General features: G+C 35.6%; 5 protein-coding genes across 10 annotated transcripts in view; 3 read left to right on the top strand and 2 right to left on the bottom strand.

The window, feature by feature from the left end:
- Positions 1 to 9,346, top strand: part of LOC100743843 (teneurin-a) — a 114,487-nt gene extending 105,141 nt beyond the window's left edge. For all 3 annotated transcript variants that reach the window (XM_012385581.3, XM_012385573.3, XM_012385566.3), the window contains 3 exons: positions 10 to 3,332; positions 3,493 to 3,676; positions 3,989 to 9,346. In XM_012385581.3, the coding sequence (XP_012241004.1) occupies positions 10 to 3,332; positions 3,493 to 3,676; positions 3,989 to 4,950 (4,469 nt within the window). In that variant the 3' untranslated portion in view covers positions 4,951 to 9,346. The remainder of the gene's footprint in view (positions 1 to 9; positions 3,333 to 3,492; positions 3,677 to 3,988) is intronic.
- A 168-nt stretch (positions 9,347 to 9,514) lies between these two features.
- LOC100745477 (leukocyte surface antigen CD53-like) lies at positions 9,515 to 11,716 on the bottom strand. Of its 2 annotated transcripts, XM_003484882.4 has the most exons (6): positions 11,370 to 11,716; positions 11,108 to 11,290; positions 10,861 to 11,031; positions 10,671 to 10,760; positions 10,350 to 10,469; positions 9,515 to 10,156 (listed from the first exon to the last, which is right to left on the bottom strand). In XM_003484882.4, the coding sequence occupies exons 1-6, from the start codon at positions 11,592 to 11,594 to the stop codon at positions 10,100 to 10,102; spliced, it is 846 nt and encodes a 281-aa protein (XP_003484930.2). In that variant the 5' UTR covers positions 11,595 to 11,716; the 3' UTR covers positions 9,515 to 10,099. The 2 variants fall into 2 exon arrangements, with proteins under 2 accessions (XP_003484930.2, XP_024223534.1); XM_024367766.2 differs by having other exon boundaries at positions 9,515 to 10,469.
- A 27-nt stretch (positions 11,717 to 11,743) lies between these two features.
- LOC100743961 (DNA polymerase delta catalytic subunit) lies at positions 11,744 to 18,518 on the top strand. Of its 2 annotated transcripts, XM_012385595.3 has the most exons (15): positions 11,744 to 11,926; positions 12,216 to 12,318; positions 12,507 to 12,542; positions 12,935 to 13,046; positions 13,117 to 13,289; positions 13,381 to 13,640; positions 13,720 to 13,946; positions 14,013 to 14,179; positions 14,281 to 14,526; positions 14,601 to 14,903; positions 14,959 to 15,429; positions 15,504 to 15,910; positions 15,984 to 16,637; positions 16,713 to 16,836; positions 18,157 to 18,518. In XM_012385595.3, the coding sequence occupies exons 1-14, from the start codon at positions 11,874 to 11,876 to the stop codon at positions 16,807 to 16,809; spliced, it is 3,309 nt and encodes a 1,102-aa protein (XP_012241018.1). In that variant the 5' UTR covers positions 11,744 to 11,873; the 3' UTR covers positions 16,810 to 16,836; positions 18,157 to 18,518. The 2 variants fall into 2 exon arrangements, with proteins under 2 accessions (XP_012241018.1, XP_003484917.1); XM_003484869.4 differs by lacking the exon at positions 12,507 to 12,542.
- LOC100744159 (ADP-ribosylation factor-like protein 1) lies at positions 17,498 to 19,632 on the bottom strand. The gene is made up of 5 exons (XM_003484871.4): positions 19,432 to 19,632; positions 19,185 to 19,284; positions 18,797 to 18,913; positions 18,526 to 18,637; positions 17,498 to 18,348 (listed from the first exon to the last, which is right to left on the bottom strand). The coding sequence occupies exons 1-5, from the start codon at positions 19,433 to 19,435 to the stop codon at positions 18,139 to 18,141; spliced, it is 543 nt and encodes a 180-aa protein (XP_003484919.1). The 5' UTR covers positions 19,436 to 19,632; the 3' UTR covers positions 17,498 to 18,138.
- A 1,375-nt stretch (positions 19,633 to 21,007) lies between these two features.
- Positions 21,008 to 25,531, top strand: part of LOC100743725 (ankyrin repeat and BTB/POZ domain-containing protein BTBD11) — a 33,521-nt gene continuing 28,997 nt past the window's right edge. The window contains exon 1 of one of the 2 annotated variants that reach the window (XM_024367408.2): positions 21,008 to 21,140. The gene's annotated coding sequence lies outside the window, so the exon portion shown is untranslated. Of the gene's footprint in view, positions 21,478 to 25,531 lie in introns of both variants that reach the window. The other variant, XM_012385790.3, reaches the window with a different exon arrangement.

Here is a 25,531-nt window from a genome sequence, read left to right as displayed (position 1 = left end):
CATTAACAGGAATCGCTATCGCTGCCGACAAGACCATGTACATCGCTGATGGACGGAACATACGCGCGGTAGATCCCCACGGTATCATCCACACATTAGTTGGACACCATGGACACCATAATCACTGGTCACCAGCTCCATGCGTCGGTGCTATACCTGCTCATCAAGCTCAACTACAATGGCCGACTGGATTAACCTTAAGTCCTCTGGATGGATCTCTTCACTTCATCGATGACAGGCTCGTTTTGAAACTCACCAGTGATCTAAAAGTTCGTGTAGTAGCTGGAACGCCTCTGCATTGCACTAGTAACACTAACAGCAACGGAAACAGCAATGATAGCGATCTGAAAAAGGTGAATGTGACGACTACTACCAGTATAAAGAAATCCGATGAAGTTCTTGGTTCTGTACTTGCTGTCAGCTTCAGTCCAACTGGAGAACTTTACATAGCAGAAAGTGATTCACACAAAGTGAATTCTATCAAGATCGTAGACAGCTCAGGAAAAATGTCTCATTTCGCTGGACAACAGCAAGAGCGGTTGCGTGGCCAATGCGAATGTAATAATACTACTCCAAGCACTAAGGATTTGGAAAGTTGTTCATGCACCGATGACACCAGTAGTACAGAAACCTTATTGTCATCGAACGCCAAGTTTACCGCCATTTCTGCTCTAGCCGTGTCACCAGATGGCGTCCTACACGTGGCTGATCAGGGTAGTCTTCACATCCTTGCCTTACAACCCTATCTTCCAAATCACGACGAAAGTGGAGAGTTCCATATTCCTTTCCCACCATCGAACGAGGTGTATGTGTTTAATCGATATGGTCAACACATTTCCACGAAGGACTTGACGTCTGGTAAAACTCGATATTCGTTCTTGTATAGTAAAAACACGAGCTTTGGAAAGTTGTCTACGGTAAGAGACAGTGCTGGAAATAAGATTCAGTTCTTAAGGGATTACAGTAGCGTGGTCAATTCTATAGAGAATACGCAAGATCACAAGTCTGAATTGAAGATTTCTGCAGTTGGATTTTTGGAAAAATTGTCTGAACGTGGAAGAGCCGAAATTGCACTTGCGTATGATGGTTCAACAGGATTACTGACAAGTAGATCAGGAGGCGGTGAAACGTACATCTACAATTACGACAATTTGGGTCGTGTTACTGACGTCATTCTACCCACTGGTGAAAAATTGAAGCTATTCTCAGATCTGTCCGACGACGAAGGTTTATCAGTTAAAGTATCAGCCCCGCTTCAGGCTTTGTCAAAGGGCGATAAGCAGAGAATCGTGGAATTCAAGATGAAGAACGAAAGATCAAAGGTGTTAACGATTACTGATGGTACGAAGATCAAGAAAGCGATCGCATTCACTAACAGCAGCCTAGAGGTCCTTCTTCCTGGAGGTGGCAGAGTGCTAAGTGCAGCCACTACAAAACATCCTCTCCTGGAAGCTGCACTACCTGTGGAGGCTGAAATGTTGCCAATGTGGAGCTACCAACTGATGTCTTTAGGTGAACTGACCAACACAATGACTACCACCTACAACCTTGTCGGCGACGTCAGCCACACTCAACAGACTTTGAACAGAGAAATCTGGGTAAATGACACTCGCGTGATTGGTGTAGAATTCGAACAAGCTTTCAGGCGAGAAACATTCTATGACAAAGCAAGAAATCCATTGTTGACTGTTACTTTTGACCCTGCTGGCCTTCCTCTGACCTGGCAACCGCATGAGCAAGGTTACAACCTCAGTATCATATATGATAGGTTCAATCGGATCGAAAGCTGGAAATGGGGCCCATCTGATGAGTCTTATGGGTACGATAGACACGGACAATTGGCTGAAGTCACTAGCAATCAGGATGGAACCAAACGATATACCTACAACGATTTCAACGTATTATCCAATATTACCCTGGCCAGCGACAGGCACTTCACCTTACAATATGACGATGATGGTGGACTACGTCATATCATCCTCCCATCAGGAACTAAACATTCGTTTTCCTGTCAAGCTTCTCTAGGTTTTCTTAGAGTGACCTATACTCCACCAGGCAGCAGCAGAGCTTACCTTCAACATTATAGTCACGATGGAAACTTATTACAAACTGTATTCCCTGGAGATGGAGCTCGTATCGTCTACAGGTATCACACTTCAGGACAGCTTGCTGAAGTTGTCCACGGTGATGGAAAGAGTGAAATTAGATACACAGAAAGTGGTTTGCCTTCAGAAGTTATCCATTCTGAACGAGACGTAGAGTACAAGTGGGACTATCAATACAGCGCAGGTCTATTAGTTGAGGAACGTATAGACTTTGGTGCAAAGACTGGTCTCAGCAACGCAAAGTTTACGTTCGATTATGATTCAAACTTCAGATTGATTAACGTACAAGGTAGAATTGGTGGCCAGACCCTTCCAACTCATACCATGGCATATAGTCCTAGAACAGGTATGCTAGAGCAGATTGGACAATTCAAAATAACCAGACCTCAGCCTAATGAAACTACCGTGTTCGATGGAACTGCGTTATTCTCAAGAATCACGGATGATAGATTTTTGGAGACCCAAGTGACTTTGACGATTCATCAATTGGAGGTCTTCAGGATGGAATTCACACATGATACTCGCGATCGTATCAACCAGACTAGGACTTATACGCGCAATGTTGCTGTTAACACTTACACCAATGTGAAAAATTACACCTGGGACTGTGATGGTCAGCTGACTGGGGTAGAAGCTCAAGAACCATGGGGATTCAAGTACGACGCAAACGGAAATATGTTGTCATTGACATATCGAGGGAATACTATACCTATGGAATATAATAGCTTGGACAGGATTGTTAAATTCGGTGAAGGATTGTATAAATATGATAATAGAGGTTTGGTGGTGCAGAATGCTAGAGAGGAGAGGTTCAACTACAACGCTAAAGGACTTTTAGTTCGTGCCACTAAACGTGGACGATTCGATGTCAGATATTACTATGATCATCTAGATCGTTTGGCTACTAGGAAAGATAATTACGGAAACGTCACCCAATTCTTCTATAACAATCAGAAACGTCCTCATGAAGTCAGCCAGATTTACAGTCCAAGGGATGGCAAACTGATGTCATTAGTGTATGATGACAGGGGACACTTAATTTATGCTCAAGTCTATCGGCATAAATATTATATCGCCACCGATCAGTGTGGAACTCCAATCATGATTTTCAGCCAATATGGCGAAGGCATTAGAGAAATTATGAGATCACCCTATGGACATATCGTTTATGACTCGAATCCTTATTTGTATTTGCCTGTTGACTTCTGTGGTGGACTCTTAGATCAGGTAAGTTAGAGATGGATAGTGTAAAATTATTAAACGATATGATGTATATAGGATTTTAGTTTTAATAATAATATTTTAACGTGATATGATAAAAATGATAAAGATTTAAGGTTTTATATTCTATATTTAAGTACATCTTTTTAAATCTTGTTCAACTCAGGTAACGTCCTTAGTGCACATGCCAAACGGCAAAGTTTATGATCCACTGATAGGTCAGTGGATGTCTCCTTTGTGGGAGAATGTTCTGGACAGAGTGGACACTCCGACTCATCTACATCTATACAGGTTCAATGGAAACGATCCTATTGATGTTAGACACACAGACCGACCAAACCAACCAACTGGTAAGCTTACTCCTCTCTCGAGGAGAGATACCTTATTGAAGATTTAGCGGTTGCATAGCTAGTTTGGTCAATATTGACGCGTTCTAAGGTAGACTGCGTCTACTTAGTCATCTCTGAGAATTTAATTACATACATGTCTAGTACTCTATATAATACAATAGTATCTATGCAGGGTTAACTATTTTTATATTAAACAATACTTGACTCGCGAAGTACATATATCAATATTTTACTATTTACTCATCATCACAGTTCTCTTATCTTTATCTATCTTTCTATTTATTTATCTATCTACCTATCTATCTTTCTCAGACCACATATCATGGCTGTCGCATCTCGGCTACGACCTGAAAAGCCTTGCCCCTCAACTTTTCCCTGACGAGCTTCCAGACAGCCTCGTTCCGCCATCTTTGGGTCCAGGTACTTCCATATTTGGCAAGAAGAAGAGATCCAGAAATCTTGGTGTGCAATCAGGTTTCCTAGCCTACATCGCACAAAGACACTCAGGAGACGCTGTCAGTTTATCAGCGCCACCTCGTTCAGCCCTGAAGAAAGACACCAGTGACTTGATACCCAGTCGCCTGGGTGCAGCCTCGGATCCTCCATTTGGAAAAGGAATCTTGGTTTCAAGGACTGCCGATGGTCAAGCCGTAGTGTCCAGCGTACCAACCGCTAACGCCATCTATGGCGATGTTTTCACCTCCGTATTCAATCGGTCGTATTTCCTTCCGTTCACATTCGTAGTGCACAGTGCGCAGCAGGACGCCTTCTATTTTGTCAAGGAAGAAACTTGGCGAGCTAGTGAAGATCGTGGTCAGTTAAAACGGTTAGGTGGTCAGGTGAATACGACTTTCCACGAAAGCGAGAACGGAAGTGGTAGCAGTTCGCTGATAGACGTGAAGATACATGGCGCCAGCTATATAGTGAACCTGCGTTACGGTACCACAGCTGAGAAAGAGAAACAAAGACTGCTACATCACGCCAAAGCGACTGCCATTCGCAAGGCTTGGCATCGAGAACGCGAAGCACTGAAAGCAAACACACCAACGGCTATTGAGTGGATGGTAGCCGAACAGGACGAGATTCTAAAATCCGGGTCCGCGTCCAATTACGAAGGTGAGTACATCCACGACGCACAACTGTACCCTGAGCTCGCGGAGGATCCATACAACATCCGATTCGTAAAGAAGGCAGTTGACCCATCGAGCAAGAAACGCCGCAGGAGGAGAGGCGCGCCAACGTGCAAACTCTGGTGGCTAGATAAAATCTGCTAATCGGGTCAAGGTACCGTTAAATCAGGGAGTCCTCCTCTCCTGACACATGCCGTTGCCAGGAGAATTGTCCAATCGTCGAAGTAACAGGAATTTCCGAATTGGCGTAGGTAGAGCGTGTTGTGACGTATTTGGAAGAGTATGAAAAAAAGGATCAGAAACGGATCAAAGAAGAAAGGAATAAGAGGATTAAGCTGCAGCGAGCCAGCTGTCCTCCGTATGAACGTACTGAACACTATCAAAAGAAACAAAAAAAAAGTTTTATACCAAAGTCTATTTGTGTATTTCGAAGATGCCAAAAACATTTAACGTTATATCGATTATATTGTACCGCGATTTAGGGTGTAGTGTGTAAGCATCTCGGAGAAAAGTTGGTCTCCGCGCGCGACCGTGCTATCACAACTCGCGGTTTCTTCGCGAATTAGCAGAAGCATATTATCGTCGTCGGCCATCTTAGGAGAATAGAATACGTTCCGGGAAGCTCACGTCCTTGTAGCAACTACGGGAAACGACAAAGAGCTCGTCAACTTGTTGTTCCCCTACTCGCGAAACAAGAAAGAGTTCCTTGCGATAACGACTGAGGGAGGAATTGTCGAGGAAAACATGGAACGTGTTTATGTGTGTGTTCATCATTAACGAATGATCATGACGAGACATCGCGTCGTCATTGAACGCGAGGGAAGAACGACGAAAAGAGGAATGCAGGAAGCAGGCCATTCGTCGTTGAGGCGAATCGAGTGAGAGAAACTAGTCAATATATAGCTTTACATTGACGTATAAACTTTTTCCAATAGAATAAGGACACGAGGCGCGATCGTCGATGTACCACGCGAACAAACAAACTTTGTGTAACCCATTCGCCCATTGTTTACCCGCGCGATACCTTAATCGTACTTAGATAAAAAAGAGGATAAAAGATCGATCAAAGAAACGATTCTGTCGAAAATAGATACACAATAGGTACGAACATAACCTATACGGATCGCAAGTGAACGTAAAAGGAATACGCATGCGTGTATCTCAACAATGAATGGCCCTGTATCGAATAGGATCAAGAACAACGTCCTTTGCTAGAAATGACGATTGATCAGCGTCCAAAGTGTCAATGAAACGTGAGAAGATGATGGAAGAATGTTGGTGTCGTTCGATAGAAGCGGCCGATCAACATGGCGCGTTTCGAATCGATATTCCGAATTTAAAAGGTTAAAGTAGATGATTGAAAAAGATGAGAGAAAGAGGCGATGTTTATGGTGTATTATAAAAGTGGTGCTTTCTCGCGCGAAGAAGAAAATATCGGTGCAATGTTCGACAATGGTGAGCGTGACTAATTACAGGACGTCGATGTACACGTACACACACACTCACACACACGTACACTGCATAGTGTCGCTAACGTATTTTTAACGATGAATGTGTCCTACCCAAATCCCCTCATTTAGCGCTAGCGTCCACTTCCTCGGAAATTGATGTCGCGTCACGTACGAATTGTTGTTCAAAAGAGAGCGAGAGGAAGAAAGAGAAATTCTATCGTCGCGGGAACGATGAACAAGAATACTATAAACAAAGATCTATCACCATTTTGCTTCCTGCGACAAGAATGACTAGGCAGAAAAAAATGTCGGACGAGCCAACCGATGTTTGTATCTTTAAATTAGTATTGAAATGAATGGAGATGTATGCGTGTGTGAGAGAGAAAAAGAGAAAGAAAGAAAGAATAAACTCCATTATCGGTAATAATACGTATACACGAGATATTATTGCATATTTGTGCTTGCTGGATATGAATAACGGAACGTTAACTATGTTTCTTCACTGAATACTAAGTGTGTATATCTAAATTTAATGCTCGTCAGTACCGATCGTTTTTGCTGTGTACTGAACGCCATATACACCTACGTACATAAGAATATTATTTAGCACCAATCTCCACCCTAAAACCCCAGTTACTAGATCACTGCCCGTTCCACGTGCATACGTCTTGAACTTTTCTTAATCCCACCCTTTATACTCCTACTCCGTCCTGCTCTTCGTTCAATTCAAACCGTACCTATTTTTCTTTATCATCTCTTTTCTTTTAATCTCAATTCTGCCCTATTATTTTTCCGCATTTCTTCAAAAAATTTCATACTTGTCATTGAATATTTTGCGAATATGGCTTTAGACAGTGCCGTTCTTAAAACAGATAGATAGCGGTACAGCAACATTATCGTCTGGATAGATGAGAAAAATTAAAAAAACATATAAAAAAAAAAAAAAGGAATTACCTTACGCTGAATGTATAAACGAAGAAAAATTACAAAGTATATATATATAGAAAGAGAGAGAGAGAAAAACAAAGAAAGGGAAGAAAGAAAAAAGAGATTATATAGGAAAGCTTCATAAACGTATTTTTGACTCGAGCGAGTGTTTAGAGCTGCATTGAACATCAAAAATCCTCCAAACTCTGTGGTCCAAGCAAGCTGTCGTGACCTAACGAAATTGAAAATTGATTTCTTCGTCTTTTTTTTACATTTTTTTTTATATGACTCAAATACGTTAAAAATTTGTCGTTTACATACTCGATATCGTATATATTCGATAATTAACGTGTTCTTTCGTCCTTCCGCCATTATCTCTCGAACTTATGCTGCCAATATCATAATTACACCATGTGGCGGAAAGGCGAGCCGCTTATACGCGATAAAGGACTACGAGAACATTGGTGGTCAAACCACGCATCGATTCATGGATTTCTAAACACTCCACATTCCTTAACCTTGATCCCAACCTGCCCCTTTCCTCCGGTTCCCCTATCCTCGAGCCCCAGTTTATTCGTATAATCTATACATACATATATAACGTGTATAACCGTTGAATCGGCAATGGCGTTCAAAGAATCGACTATTTTTTAAAACGGCTAAGAAATGAAATGAAGTATCAAAGTGAGTGTCAAATTATTAAAAGCGGATCAGGTCGGCGCGAGTTGATCGGCGTTTTAAAAGGCGGATTCAACGTGCAGGGTCGCGAGAACCATTTTGTCTCAACTGTACTATTCGAGTAACTAATTAGCACTAAAGAAGAAAAAAATAGTAAAAGAAAAAAGGAACGAAATGAAAAAAAAACAAGTGAACAGATTCGCTCTCTTAACTTCCGTGAAGTTTCATCTCGTCTCGCTAAAAACTTTCTATAAGAGAAATAAAGAAAAAGATAAACGAACGCGTTCCCCCGAAGTTTTCGATCGCGGGGTTTACACGCGAAGCATACTTATAAATACGAGTATAAATATAAATATATAAATATACGTATAAATATATAAATATAAATACTTCTGGAATTAACGGGGTAGAGAAAGCTCGAACGAGAATATGATCGTCATTATTACTAATTATTATTGCATTAATTATCACTACGACGCAAAGATACACGGATTGTACGGGAAACGAACGCGAGATGTCGTTATTAAATAGTTATGGCCGAGCTAGCTGAATCCGTCGGACCACACGTGGTGTACTCGATTCTCGCGAAGCGAACTTCGTCCTTCAATGATACCAAAAATGAAGTCGAGATCAAGAACAACACAGAAGTTTGAGCACAAGTTAGAACACGAGGGTGATCTATTCAGAGTGAGCGAGCAAGAAAAAATGAAAGAGAAACTAGAGAGAGTGCGCGCGTGAAATAAACGTATAAAAGAGATGAATGAATGCGCAATCAGTCATGCTACAGCTACTACGACCACTACCCTAAGTAGATTATGCTACTTCGCCGCTGATCTAATTGTTTACTGTCACGTGTTGCTGTAAACCTAAACTAACGATACGATATATTTTATTTATATAATCTAATCGACTGTATTTATTGTAAATAGTCACGATGTTTGCTATGATATAATATATCTGTAATTGAATGGAACTTGCCTGGAAACTGCGCCCACAGCCCTGTCCTCTATGATCAATGATTCACTGTACACGTATTCACATGAACACAGACCTATACATCAGACTGGCGCGTGTCTCACGCATACACACACACGTATACGGATTCACACAGAGGTACTAGATATTATATGCATATGTATACAATAACACCCGGTTAAGCGTCCATGAATAGGGTCCATGAGAAATGGAGTCTATACCAGAGTCTATCTATATGTATAGGAAAATTAAAAAGTTCAGAAGAAATTTCAAATAGAGATTAAGAATCTAAAAATCACATTGGATTTTATTAGAAAGAAGTGATGGTATATATATACAAATTCCTGATACTTTTATCTTCTCAATCTCTATATTGCTTATTTCTAACGATTCGAAGAAATATTTAAAGTTAAAGAAATTTTTAAGCTCGGTGGTTATCATGGGCTATTCATGATCTACGGAGAAATATACGGAGGAACTAAGGAATTTTTGTGATTTATCCTAATTAAAAAGAAAAGTGGGCGCTTATCTGGGGATTACTGTACATGATAACGAAGATAGATGCCGAGACATTCGTGGGACAAAAACGTAAGGTGCAACGCACAGGCGCTGCTTGCGTGACCTATCGACGATGGGAGAGATAAAGACAGAAAGATTCTGTGTATCGCGTTCGACGAATTACATACATATTACGATGTCAATATTTCGCGTCGCATAATATAACGACGAGATTATCCGCGTCGGAATTTTGCCCATTATTATTATTATTATTAACTATTACGACGAATTTCGTAAAACGCGGTAAATTCGCTACGCAACAAAAGCCCATTTTCGAGGATGAAAGCGAACGATGGTCAGACAGAATTTTTATAATCTTATTATCCAGCCGTGTCACGCGGTGAAAAAAAAGAAACACCCTCGACGAAACTGCCATCCATCGATCGATGGTTCCATTTGTTAGAGAAACGTAAAGAGAAATTTTTTTCGAAGCAAATTCCGCTGTCATACACGTGTGTCGCGAAAAACCCAAACCAGCATGTCCAGTAACAATTACAATATTACTATCATAAGTACAATATATTAAGTGTTTTCAGAAAATATATGATCTATATATGATAATAAAAGCGAGAAAACGTTTCACAGCGAGTTTGTCATTGTCTCATCTATAGTCATTGATCCTCGTTCACCTTCGCCTCATTCCGACTAAAATTTTACCGTTTCTCGCGTTTTGTCCTGATATTTTTCATTTCGATTACTCAACTTCAATCTTGTCTCTTCATTCTAGCAAGTATACAGAGCACAAGAACGAAACTCATTAACTGAAACAGGAAAATAATTGAGTGACTCTGATCTGCTTTGAGTACAGGCTGTTTCAAAATATGTGGGAAGTATATTTATCGTATACTGTCGTAAAGTTTTTTTGTCATTCTTATATAACGTATTGACATCTAAAATCATGTCTACATATTTTGATAAGTCCCGTATATTCGCACAAAGAATTATTCTACTCACTATGGTTAGAAAAATCAACAGCACAGATATACTAATGGTGTGTATATGAGACTTCAGTAATAGTATCGCGTTTTTTAGACATCCTGATTTATATGCCACCGCTTCTGTCATTTGTAAACACTGTAAAAAATTGTTTTTATAAATTCAACATGAATAAGAGGATGAAAGATAATGATATCACGTTTGTTGATATATACAAGATGATTTTTATGAAATAATTAACATCACATTAGAATACAACTGCGTATTACAAAACGGTATATGTATTTCACAATAAGGACTAATATTAATATAATTTTCCAAAAAAACAAGAAAATGTACTTGTCCGATGGATTTGGAACAACAGCTTGTCGGAATTTCAACGTGATACTTAGCCCAATCCATTGCAGACTTTACTCCACAACATTTCAACTAAAAAAACAGGTTTTCTTAACAGTTGATTTTTGAAAGATAAAAATTTGTACAAGATCTTTCAGAGACATCTTGTGGTAAGTACGAGATACTCTCTTACATATCTGTGGGTATTATCCCAAGCTTCTCTGTTCCAAGACGAAGAATGATATCCTTCGATGGCGGTATTCATGTCAAACTGAATCCTCTTCGTGATTTCTTCGAAAATCCAGAAACTCATTATAGCGCTGATAAATATGATGCAGAGAAATGTCAAGTAACACAAAGCATACTGTAATAAAATAATCTTTTAAGATTCTTTATCGCCGGTAATGTAATTTCTAGTATTTAAAGACAATGCAATGTACAATATTTAAAAATTTCCTTCTTCTTCGAAGTACACCAAGAATCCCCAATGACGATACTAGTGATCCAATGAAGCTAATAAATAATAGCGATGTAACATGGAAGCGTTGATCTATCAGCCTTGTCATTATTCTATTGTCAGTGAAAATCCATATAGAGGTTACAATGCCAACAATGCCTGCAATCTTTAATTATTTTTTTTAGGAACAAAGTTCTATTTATAAACCATTAATAATTTGTTACTAATTATATTGTAAAACTCACAAGAGTTGTAATATTGATTATTAAGAAAGCCAGTTTAATACATTGTTGTGGTAAATCATTATGTGAAAATTTATGAAAGTGCATTCCTAGAAAGTGCGATTTTTTATCGGTGGATACAGTTTCGGTGCTATCAGTGATATCCTCATCATCCTCCGTTTCCGTCTCCTCCTCATTCCCATAATCCCCGTGGTCTGCTGTACCGGTAAAAAATTTGTTCCAGTTCATAAAAATTTATTCCAATGACTAGAATGTAGCTGAGATAATAAATGAATAAAATGACTAAAAAATGATAACTGTGTGTTCTATGTTAACTATGTGATTCGAAGATTTTATAATGCTAGCTATTTATTTTCTAATATTGCACATAATGTAACGTCATTGAAGTAACTAGATATTGAAACTTTCTCGCGCCAGTTTTATACAAACAGTTGCCAATAAAAGTTACATTTGAAACATTTTTGTGTTTAATGTATGCGTCATTTGGTTAAAATATAACAAAATAAAATGAATAAAAAGCAATTTCCGGCACCTTCTGCTGTAAAAAGAGCAAAATATCGGTAAATACTCGTAATATTTATTTTAACCTCACAAATTCATAGTAACGTTATTCTTACTTTGCCCAAATCTCTCATTGTTTCTCTTGAATAACAAGAACAGACTGTATTAGAACAAATTTGGTCTAAATATTGTTTAATTAATTTACTGTTACCTATTCCATGAATAAAATAAAAACGTGATATAAATAAATTTTTTATTGTGTCTTCATTGTTTTATATCTTTTAATCATTATTATTTTATTACCATATTTCTTTTCCATATTTTATTAATTTTCATATTCACTAATAGAGACGATGATGAAGATGATTATCCTGGTTCATTTGAAGCCGAACTGGCTACTATGGATGAAATGGAAGATGAATTTGGAGATATATCTCAGGTTATGGAAGAGGTATATAAGGATTAAATAATATACTACCTCTTTGTACTGCTAATACACTATAATATGAAATTTTTGCAAAATGATATTTCATCAACATTGATTACTACAGTATTGCATATGTATTAAGAATAGCATTATATAGTATTATATTAAGAGTAATTTCGATATATCATTAAGTAATATTTCTATTATCCTAGCCACCTGAGATACAACTAAGTAAAGCAGAAAAAGGAGTGAGTTAATTCGTATAAAAGACGTATTTGCTAAGCATACTGTTTTGCATACATTTGCATCAAACTGTTGAAATGCTATAAACTATGTTATTTGCTAATTTTGTTATGATATGTGTCTTTTCATTCATATAATAACACATTTTTTCAATTATTACCACCATTTAATTTATATTATGTTCATAAATAATATTAAATTTGATTTATTATAATTCACTCAATGCTAGAAAAGTTGTGTTTTAGTTGCAGGCTTATTTTAATTTGTGCTTGCTATTTAGCAAGCATTTGCTTTTCCTTGTACATGTATTTGATTATTTTTATGTATTACATATTTTGTTATGTAAACTTATTATATAGCATAAATTCATTGTTTAATGAATTTGTATTCTTATTAGGGTCCTGCACAAGAAAATACATATTCGAAATGGAGTAGACCTCCACCTCCAGAGTTAAATCCACAAAAAGATGCATTAATCTTTCAGCAAATAGAAATAGACCATTATAACGGTAATTAATACAACAAATAAACAAATTCTATCCAACTACTCCAAATTAGTTAAATTGTATTTTTTTTAAGGTATACCATTGCCTGGAATGCCTGGCAGTAACATACCTCCTGTACCAATAATGAGGATGTTTGGTGTTACAGAATTAGGAAACTCAGTTTGTTGTCATGTACATGGATTTAATCCTTATTTATATGTCACAGCACCACAAAATTTTAATGAACATCATTGTAGATTATTTAAGGTATATAATTCTAGAAATTAGTAGTAGTAATTAAAAAGATTTTTTAAAGTAGTAGTCACAATTCGTAGTATGATCTCAATATATTATTTAGGAAGCTCTAAACAAGGCTATGTTAAAAGATATGAGGTCAAATCCAGAGAATATTCAAGAGGCTGTATTAGCTGTTGAGCGATTGTATAAACAAAATATGTATGGCTACACAGGAAACGAAAAATCGTTGTTTTTAAAAATTACAGTGGCACTTCCAAGACTAGTAGCACGTTGTAAGAAAGTGGTAGAAGAAGAGACCATTTTATCCGAATTTAATCATTGCTATAGGGCTTTCGAAAGTAACATTGATTTTGATATTAGGTGTATAATTGCATCATATTTTCTATTTTTTAAATATCTGTTTCTCATTCCTGTCTAACTAGATAATTATTTATTTAAGATTTATGGTTGACACATCAGTAGTTGGATGTTCATGGATTGAATTACCACCAAAAACTTGGAAACTTCGACAGCATAATGGACATAATTTACCCTTTACTTCAAGGTGCCAGTTGGAAGTAGATATTGCATGGGATGCTTTCATTGCTCATGCTCCTCAAGGAGAATGGTCGAAAATTGCACCATTTAGAATTCTTAGTTTTGATATTGAATGCGCAGGTCGCAAAGGTAAAATTTAGCTCTTGATTGAATATTCTTTTATATGTACAGCTATTTTATTATTTTTATGTATAGGTATTTTTCCTGAGCCAAATCATGATCCCGTTATACAAATTGCAAATATGGTGATAAGACAAGGAGAAGCAGAACCTTTTCTACGAAATATTTTTACCCTCGACACATGTGCACCGATTGTTGGTTGCCAAGTTTTAAGTTTTGAGAAAGAACAAAAAATGTTAGAGGTATGAATATATCCAAAATTTAATTTTTGAATTTAGATCGTAAAACAATTAGTAAAAATAAAATAGTATATTTTCAGTCGGTGACATTTTATTTTTCATAGAAATGGGCGGATTTCGTGAGACAGTTAGATCCCGATATTTTTACAGGATATAACATAAATAATTTTGACTTTCCTTATCTGATTAATCGTGCAAAACATCTCAACGTGAGAGACTTTTACTTTCTTGGTCGAATAAAAAATATAAAGTCAGTAATTAAAACTCAAGTACTTCAAAGCAAACAGATGGGTCGACGTGAAAATAAATCCATTAATTTTGAAGGGAGAGTTCCATTTGATCTATTACTGGTAAAACTAATTATACTAAAAATTATTATAAATTACTACATTTAACTGTACATTAAGTTTACATTCACGTCTAGGTATTGGTTAGAGATTATAAATTAAGATCTTATACTCTAAATGCCGTTTCATATCATTTTCTACAAGAGCAAAAGGAAGATGTCCATCATAGTATTATCACGGATTTGCAAAATGGTAATGCGCAAACACGTCGAAGACTTGCTGTTTACTGTTTGAAAGATGCATATTTACCACTTAGATTGTTGGATAAATTAATGTGTATTTTCATCTACATGGAAATGGCAAGAGTCACTGGAGTTTCCATATGTAGTTTACTAACTCGGGGGCAACAAATAAAAGTTGTATCGCAATTATTACGAAAGGTAATTCTTCTTTTTTATCTCTTTAGAAAGTTATGCCACAAATATGTAATTTCAGACTCGAGAAAAAGACTACTTAATCCCAGTCCATCGGGGTCAAGCTAGCGACGAACAGTTCGAGGGCGCAACAGTTATAGAACCAAAACGAGGATATTATAGCGATCCTATTGCAACTTTAGATTTCAGTTCTCTGTATCCCAGTATTATCATGGCTCACAATCTATGTTACACTACATTGTTAAAACGCGATACGGAAATTAAACTTAAAATTGATTCAGATGACATTACTGTAACTCCAAGTGACTCAAAATTTGTTAAAGCTACTCTTAGAAAAGGAATTCTTCCAGAAATCCTAGAAAGTCTTTTGTCGGCTAGAAAAGCAGCTAAAGCTGAACTGAAGAAAGAAACCGATCCATTGAAACAAAAGGTTTTGGATGGTAGACAATATGCTTTGAAAGTATCTGCTAATTCTGTGTATGGTTTCACTGGTGCGCAAATGGGGAAATTACCCTGTTTAGACATTTCTGCTGTAAGATTTTAATATTTCGACTTCTTAGTAATCTGCGTTTTACTTACTTTCATAGGAAAATGGTTAATTTTCAGAGTGTTACCGCATATGGACGTACTATGATAGAACGAACAAAGCAAGAAGTAGAAGAACAATATTGCGTTTCCAAAGGATATAAAAATGACGCAGTAGTCGTATACGGAGATACTGACTCTGTTATGATAAAGTTTGGTGTGAAAACAGTCGAAGAGGCAATGGAACTCGGCCGTGAAGCAGCGGAATATGTGTCCTCAAAGTTTTTAAAACCGATAAAACTGGAATTTGAAAAAGTATACTTTCCATACCTGTTAATTAACAAGAAACGATACGCTGGTCTATATTTTACCCGTCCAGACAAATACGATAAAATGGATTGTAAAGGTTTAGAAACTGTACGAAGAGATAATTGTCCATTAGTAGCAAACATGATGAATACCTGTTTACAAAAACTACTGATTGATAGGTAATTAAATATTATATTTAAATTATTACAATTAAAACTAATCTAATTTTCTATTTTTGTTCCTTTTTTATAGAAATCCCAATGATGCGCTAAATTATGCAAAACAGATTATAAGCGATCTTTTATGTAATCGTATAGATATCTCTCAATTAGTAGTTACAAAAGAATTAACTAAGACTGATTACGCGGCTAAGCAAGCGCATGTTGAATTAGCAGCCAAAATGAAAAAACGAGATGCCGGAAATGCGCCAAAGCTTGGTGACAGAGTTCCATATGTTTTTATACGAGCAGCTAAAGGTACACCGGCTTATCAAAAGGCTGAAGATCCCATCTATGTCTTAGAAAATAATGTTCCTATAGATACAAATTATTACTTGGAAAATCAATTAGCCAAACCATTAGTACGTATTTTTGAACCAATTCTGGGCGAAAAGGCTGAATCACTTTTGTTGAAAGGAGATCATACGCGCACAAAATCCGTTGTTACGTCGAAAGTCGGTGCTCTATCTGCATTTACGCGTAAAAAAGAAATATGCTTGGGTTGCAAAGCAGTTTTAACACCGGAAAGAGAAAAGATGGCATTGTGTAAATATTGTGAACCAAAAGAAGCAGAATTATATCAAACCGAATTATATCTTGGTAGAAAATTAGAAGAAAAATTCTGTAGATTATGGACGGAATGTCAAAGATGTCAGGGAAGTCTTCATCAGGAAGTGCTATGCACAAGGTTCGTTCTGTAATCAACTAGTGTACATTTCTATTGTGTATGTGTGATAGTAAATCTAATATTATATTCTTTTAGCCGTGATTGTCCAATATTTTATATGAGAAAGAAAGTTCAAATGGAATTAGATACACAAATGATACGAATTGAAAGGTTTGGAATTCCAACATGGTAAAGTTAGATAGATTAAAAAACGTGACAGGTATGTTTATAATTGTTTCTTGCACATGCAAAAAAAATCGCTATTTCATAATTTCAATGCAAAATTAAGATATAGTTATTCACAAATATTATATAATTAACATAAAATATTTAATCCTTTTTGCAAGTTTTTGTACAAATGTATCAAAAATTTATAAATTTGTATAATAATTAATATAGCGATATTATTCGCTATAATTGTATATATATATATATGTAAATCGAAAAATTTTTTTCTGTATATATATATATAAAACACATTTTACTTACACTTAAAAAATTATATTTTATAAAATATAAATGCAGTTAATATTTATGGAATATTTATTATGAAATGGTATTTATAAAGATTTTTAAATACATAAATTAATTATCAAATTTTAGTACACTGCTCAAGTAGTTTATTTGAATAATGTACTTAATTATTTAATATTATTTGGCAATAAAATTAAATAATGCACTATTAAATAAAAACTAACAAAATGTATTTTATTTTTCTCAAATATTAATTTCAAATGTCTTGTTTTTTACTAACTAATCTTGTTCTTTTACGGTAGTATTATATTGTTCAAATCCTCTGTATTAAATTTATAAACATTATTGTGCTTTAATTTACGCCAAATCTTCATATAATTTTTTGTATTGTGTTTTTTATAAAAGAGAACGTTTTACATATGTATCTTAACGGTATATGAATGAAATTAAATCAGTTACACATATTTACATAACTATTCACACAGTATGTCAGAATGTTGACATTTCAAACAATTACCAATTTTACTGTAATATTTATAAATGATCTTTTTGGCTAATATAAGTAATAGATATATTTATCTATATCAATATACATTACACATACCATTGCCAATATAATAATAAATTTATAATTTTGCAAATTGTTTATTAAATGCCGATAAACTTTGTATTGCCTTGTATAGTAACAAAAATTATTTATCCAAAGAATGTTATGATATCATTAGGTAATAAAAGCTGCGTAGTATAGCAATGATAAAATCATCCGACAATGGTGCGGAAAAAAATATTTAGATTGAACAAATCTCTATGTTTACTTTATTTCAAGTTGTGTAGAAAGATAAAATTTTTGGTACTTTTATTCCTTGCTTCACATTACGAAAATTGTGACAAATTATAGAATCGCCTTGCGATAGAAGGCTATTTAAAATATAGTTTTAATAAATAGACAGAATGAAGTGCCCATCTTTGCATGGGTCGTTTAATTTGACAGTCATATGACTAGTCTCCTTAATAAGGCTTGGGTAGAAAAATTTTTTAATAATATTAATCATTTTCTACTTTGCAGTGCATTTGACAACCAGTCCATTGCTTGATCAAGTCCTTCACCTTTTGTTGCAGACGTTTTAAAGATTTGGAATGTTCTGTTTTTAAGAGCATCTAAACCAAGTGCTTGATGCACCTCTGCAACACTTAAACATCCTGCCATATCTTGTTTATTTGCCAGGACCACTAAAATAGCACTTTGCAATTCTTCTTCCTAAACATACACAGAAATATATATATTTATGTTTTTCATGGTTTTAACATGGTATTATATTATTATTCTGTATGTTAGGAACACCATATTAAATCAGTTTATTGTATGATGTATTTTATATTGAACGAATGATGATGAATTGATTTTCTATGTTTCTAATACAAAAAAAATAGTTACCCTCAACATATAAATTAATTCATCTTTTGATATGCCTATCCTATCCTTGTCTGCAGAATCCACAACATAAATTATTGCATCCGTGTTTGAGTAATAACACCTCCAATATGGTCTGTAAATTTGAAATATAATTACATTTAATAAATGTAATGTGTAATGTAATTCTCATTAATCAATGTCATGTAGTTCTCATAAATATTACATCATTTCAAAATATTAAACCAAGTGAAACTAAAACTATATTTGAATTCACATGTATTATATAACATACCGTATACTAGTTTGACCTCCCAGATCCCATACTTGAAATTTTAAATTTTTATATGTAACCTGTTCTACGTTAAATCCTATAGTAGGTATTGTTGTAACCACTTCACCAACCTGCAATCTGATAGATATAAGATTGAAAACAAAATATTACATACATAGTGTATCACATGCAAGTTTTAAATTTATGTCACATAAACATACACTTAATGTTTGATTATAAACATTATTGGATACAAATGTTGAAACACAAAATAGATAAACTATTCGTATGTAGAAATAAGTAGTGTATGAAGAAATAATTGCAACGTGATAGCACATAGAGAATGTATATATATTAAAACATAAACTGTCAAGTAAAACACAGCAGAGCTTGTCAATGTGAAGCACACCTGTACAAGATCGTAGTTTTTCCGGCTCCATCTAAGCCTAGAATTAAAATCCGCATCTCCCGGCTGCCGAGTAAATTACGAAAATAACTGAGTAATCCACCTGGAAAGACAAAAGTGCCAAAATTACATCGAAATATTAATGGAGAAAATCTTAACGAATTATACACCGACCAAATTTGTATTCACACGATAAGATTCGGTCCCGATTTCAGAAACATGTACCTTCATGAATTATCACACAACTCACCCATATCTCGATTACGTATTATTTCCAATTCATATAGTATAAATTAAGATTTATTGTCAAATATAATAATCACAATTGTATCCAAGTAACCGGGGCGCACACCCCTTTGACTGTCCACGGATGCAGTCCGCTTCAGATCACTTGCTGACTTGTGTCGTTACCGAACTTGCTTGAAGTTGTTTCTGTTCTCTGTGTATCTTCGATAGATCAAATAATGCATAAATTGCTATATTCAGCGTACAGTACTGCTTTGTGAACTGACCATGCTTCACCAATTGACCATCGCTGTCCCCGCCATTTCTTTTATTTCACTATGTTCTCTGGGTTCTTTTGCACACATATGATTGAATTAATATTATTAACGAAATTTTGCAAGTTACAAATTATAAGTTACCGGCGTTAATAAATTCTCTCCTTAATAGTAACAAGTTTGATAATTAAATAAAGATTTATAAATGAATTTTATAAACTCTGATCTCTTTTATAAACTGAAATCAATCCTGTTTAACATAAAATTCTAAAATTATAGAAATCTGTTTATAGAAATATCTGTATGATAGAAATCTATAAATTATACTTGTTAATTCACTAATATTATTAATTAGTGTATATTGTGTAAGAAAGCCCTGAAATACTGTCCCTTGTTAACTGGCCAAATTTGGTCCTGACTCATGGTCAATTCATAAGACATACTATATTTTTATATGACTTGATTATTAAATAATATATACTTTGTTTTTTTGTTAAGTAAATTAACATATAGAATTTGTGAAATAAACCTTTTCGAAAACTGAAATTTTTTTTTCAAAATCTTCAAGTTTACAATTAAATTTTCTGATATATTTTTAACAATATTTTTACACATCTTTTGTTGTTGAAAATATTAGATCCCAATACAAACGGTCTCGTGTTTGTCGATATTTACAATGAACATTCCTCGTGCTTTACGTTATCTAGAAATATTGTTTTCTGTTAACTTCTCGTGATTAAAAACTTGTTTCAATAAACTGATAACGTATATTGTCATAATCCTTCCTTTGAAAGAATGACATACGTATATGTGTTATATTTGATTCCTTAGTTACATCTAACATATAAATAGTTGTGATATATGCTCACTTAGAACAAACGTTGGAGTAAAGTAATCAGCAGTCCTTAAATGTTAGTTATGACATAACTCATTCTAAATTGATATTAAACCTAATTTCTTTACAAGAGCAATTATAAATAAATTACTTTTTTTTATTTAAATAATATATTTTAACAGATAAGAACAAGATTAAAAAGTATGTTAGAGAAGCAATTGATTAAATTTTAAGTTTCTCCATATTTCATATGAATACTTTTATTCAATATTCAATTCAATCTTGAAACAATCATAAATGTATACAAAATTTAAAATATACGTTTCTTAGAACATCGTTTTGGCTCTGTTAATAACGGGAGTTGCGACGCTAGTTCTCACAACGATTGATAGATGGCAGAGATATCGTCTTCTACGTTGGTTTCTTGCATGAGAGTACGAGAGATTTTTTTGTTCATAGCCTGGACCGAAAGTGGTTCTGCTGGGATGCTGCACAAACGCGGCGCCTGTGTTGCTAGTAATTGACAGCTGCCGAAAAGCGGCGACTTGGTCGGATGCGTGTGCAGATATGTTGTCTCGTTAATGAGATGGAAAATATTACTCGCGAAGATTTGAAGGAAACAAGGTGAATCTGTCTCATCTCCGTGGCCCCCGGATTCGTTTCGACACATTATGCATTTATACCAACATTATCGTCTGCGTGCTACAATTTAAAAAGTTCGTATGTGTTTACAGTTTCGCGAAAACCGTGAAAAACGTTATGTACACCCTCGCGACGTGTTCAGGATATATACATGTATCATATCCTTGATAGAATAGTGAAAAGAAAAAATGCTCACGCAACGTGAACATTGAACGAAAGTGAAGTTTTTTGTTGATAATTTTATCGAGTGTTTCTCGAGTGTCCGTCATGTCGAATACGTACATATGTTCATCCCTACCAATACGTTGAGAAAAGTTTGGTAAGCTTTTTAAAACATTTCCTATTACAATACATATCTTTAGACATTACTACTATCAAACGATAATAGTAAAAATTCTTTAAATGTACTATTTAAAACAAAATTTTATAAATTATATCTCAGTGCAAGATTTATTCGGTAACATAAACTATATGATATCATGACAAAACGATATAATCTTTTATCAATTTTTATATTTCCATAATTAAATTGAGTATTAAAAATATTTAACAATCATCATAAAATATTATTTGATGGTGAAAAAATCTCGTAAATGAGTCAGTTCAGAAAGTTCGCGCACTCTAACGTCTAATAGCCGCTGGAAACCGGTTTTCCCGAAAATGAAATTTTTCTCAAGTGCACGCGATGTTCCTATGGGAGTCGTCCTCTGATTCGGTTCTATCCCAAAACTCAAGCACCCACCAGCTCCGATTTCTTTGTGAATCGTAAGGTATATATCACATAAATCCTCGTGAAAGAACAATTTGGACCTCTGAAAGGATTTACAGCTAACCGGTTGTCACGTAGGTTGCACACTCGCGAGAACCTTCTGATAGATCGTCATGATCCTCCTCAGACTTTCGCCTGTTCAATGACGTGCTTATATATACATATGTATACACGGAGACGCTCATACAAGTTCAGCATCGAACTTTCCTATCTAATACCTAATGCATAGTCGAAGACCGATCGTCCTGTCAAAATCATATATCGTTACGTCGTTACGTGTCGTGTTGAAGGCTTTGGTTACGGTGTTCTGACGAACTTTTATTCTGACGAATGAAACATTTGAAGATTGAAATATACATATATTTTCATTTTTATTTTTCATTTTCCGATTCTTTATTAAGTTGTATATTTCATTTTCGCAGTATCAATTTTTGTAAGTTGTACTATTGAGTGATGTAATTTAAATTTAATATATTCGAACCTAATTAATTACTATGTATGTGGAAATACACTTTGTAGCCACTGTACTCATAACAATCTATATATTTGATTGATTTGATGTATTCATAAAAAATCGCATCCTCTGTAACCACAGCTTTAACCTGTTAAGATTTTGCTTCGTGTCTGAGATATCATGCTCATAATTAACATAGAAAAGAAATGCTAGAGATTTTCTAGAAATAAATCTTCTTCGATATGATTAATCCTTGGTTAATAAACAAAGTATTACTGTATATATACATTTATGACATGTTTGCCCATAAAGGTATATAATTCACACAACTCGTACCGTATATGACAAGTACAATTAATGTACCAAAGCCCACATATTACGCATAATTTCCAGTCTTATTTGTTTGAAACTTCACGGAGAATCGTAAACATAGTGCTTGGTATCATAAAGTTTGGTTTGCGTGGTATACATTTACCCAGGACTTATTAAATCGTCGATCGTTTACGTTACACTGCGCCGTATCCATGGATCCGCCAGCTCGTAACGATCTCATAAATCGTGTTGATCTACGGTCCCGCAGGGGGGAGGGCGTTTACGTGCATCCTACTGTAACATCGCGAAAGAAATGACGAAAAGAACTGTTACAAGCAGCCGGTAATGTACGCCGCTGTCCTCGATGATACGCGACGAAGGAATGCATGCTGGGGAGCGGTGTGTGTCTCTGTCTCGGAATCGATAAGACAGTGAATCCAATCGTGGAAGGTATAAAGCAATAATGACAAATGGGGAGAAGGTTCGTTTCTATGAAAGGTTATTCGGGTTTCACGATGTTTTGTGGGAAATTTCGTGATGTCCTCCGACTGTGGTTCATTCGATTTCCTAATATACAATAAAAAGGATGACGCTACAGATAGAGATAACACAGGTTCATGAAAGTATTTGGATACCCACCATAGAAACCTTTTACAGATATTGTACGTGTTACATAAAACATTTTGAAATTTCGTTAGAACTGCTATCAGGTATGATTCAACATACATAATATTCATAAACGTGTGTATGTAATAAATAATACTCGTAAACATTCGAATACTTTCATAAACAACTATATATCAATTCGCCATCGAAAAGTGTTTTTTTCTTCAATTTCCTGATATGGGAATATTTTAATGTACAGGGTGTCACATCAATTTTACCCACTTAAAATCTCTTTGTTATTTTAAATAAAAAATAAAGTACTGAAGATGTTTTTATTTCAAAATTTTTCATAAATGGTTAAACATGAACAGTCTACTTATGACAGTCGATATTTCTCCATCGCTAGACGGCACACGATGGACCGAATTGATCGAGAAATTCGTTGCGAGATCATGGCAAGTGTCGTTGTGATATTGTAGGGAGGAACGGAGACAGATAGAGAGAGGTGGAAGGAAGGGAGAGGGAGCCAGAGAGGGAGACAATGTAAAGCCGCGTTTCTCCTGCGAAGAGGATCGCGGTAAGGGTTCGAATAAGAGGCACGGTGGTGGGGGTGGACAGAGTGACCAGAGTGGAGTGGGTAAAGAGTAGGACAGCAAGGAAAAAGAGCGAGTACACGGGTGAAAAGAGAAGAGAGGAGCGAGATGGGTATACACGATATAGGTTTTGGTTTGGGCAGCCGTTGGAATGCGGTGGCCGCGGGGCGGACGGCCGTACGCCATGCCACGCCGTATATACATACATACATACATATACACTCAATGCCGCACGGCGTAGCCGGTGTACAGGACCCAGCGCCGCGTCCAGCACATTCTGTGCCCGAGGCAGAATCATACTTTTGTTTACGCCCACGTGCTCCTCCCTGGAACACGAATTTTCGATTGCTCCGCAGGTAAATCACGAGCACTCCATGACTGTCATAGTATTTCCACTGTCACCACTCGCAAGCGTAACAAATCACTCCATGTGCGAACGAACTTTTGTGAACTATTGTATACGTTGTCTCATAGACATAGTCGATAAAACAATTAAAAAGTTGGCTCATACAGCATATAGAAATGTTCTTCTTAACATTATAGTTTAGATAACTCGTTCAGATATGAGGAACTTTAATTCTCAACAATTAGTTGACGATTATGGAAGCCAAAAGAATCTGTTAATATTGACAGATGGTATTTATGTTGAATGAAAAGGATGTGATACACCGCTATCTTTTTATGACGTGTTAGTTTCAGATTGTTTCAAACATAATCAAATCACATAAATACGTAGGATTTACTTCTTTACATTATGTGTATAATATAAAAACTATAAAGATTTCGAAATCTTACTTCCAAATCATCATTCGGTATGCGTTACGCATGATAATAAAGTGAGGTTAAATTTCAACTATGGAAAGACTGATAATGAGAAATATGCTAAAAATATAGCAGAACCCGAATACGAGGAGAAACCGAGTCATAACGAATTGTATAAATAAAAAAGGAAAGGAAAACGTCGGTTATGTATCATAAAAGAGTAAGAGAAATAGTACAAGACCAAAGCTTTCGAGTAAGTGGGTCACGAAGAACTATACAGCTCTGTTCCAAGCGATCTACATTTTAGAATTATTGTAATACAACATTACGCATCATACAAAATTACATACTGCACAGCTTTCTGCAAATATATCAATAGTATTAAAAAATATTATTAAGCAGACCTGGAATATTTCGGAATACAATTTCTTTATTTAGTTTGTTCAGATTAAATGACAAGGAATTCAATTCAAGTTCAATCATTTGATTATTGACGGGCCAATTTCATAATCACTGGCAAATTTGTACTGAATCTATTAAAATGCACTTTGCTCCTTTTTCGCGTGTAAAATAATAGATTAAAACGCGTTTATTATTACTATACCAACAAGAACTTACGATAAGTAGCGTGACACAAAACTAGCAGACGTCATGACGATAGGACGTTTTTAGATCTGGTGGAAGAACGAGGATCGGAACACAGTTACTTCCTCTGGTAAAAACGGTGGAAGGATCTTAAAGAATGTCGACATTCCGCGAACATCACGTGGATGAAAATTCTGCGAAAGGGCAGCCAACATTGCGCGCGTGCTTTCACTTCGCGTGGAAAAGGGGTATGAAGGGAATGGCGGGGGGGGGGGGGGGGCGAGGGGCGGTG

This window comes from Bombus impatiens, unplaced genomic scaffold (genome assembly GCF_000188095.3).
Source record: "Bombus impatiens unplaced genomic scaffold, BIMP_2.2 scf_0023, whole genome shotgun sequence".
Classification (NCBI taxonomy): domain Eukaryota; kingdom Metazoa; phylum Arthropoda; class Insecta; order Hymenoptera; family Apidae; genus Bombus; species Bombus impatiens.
This window is presented reverse-complemented; position numbering and strand designations above follow the sequence as displayed.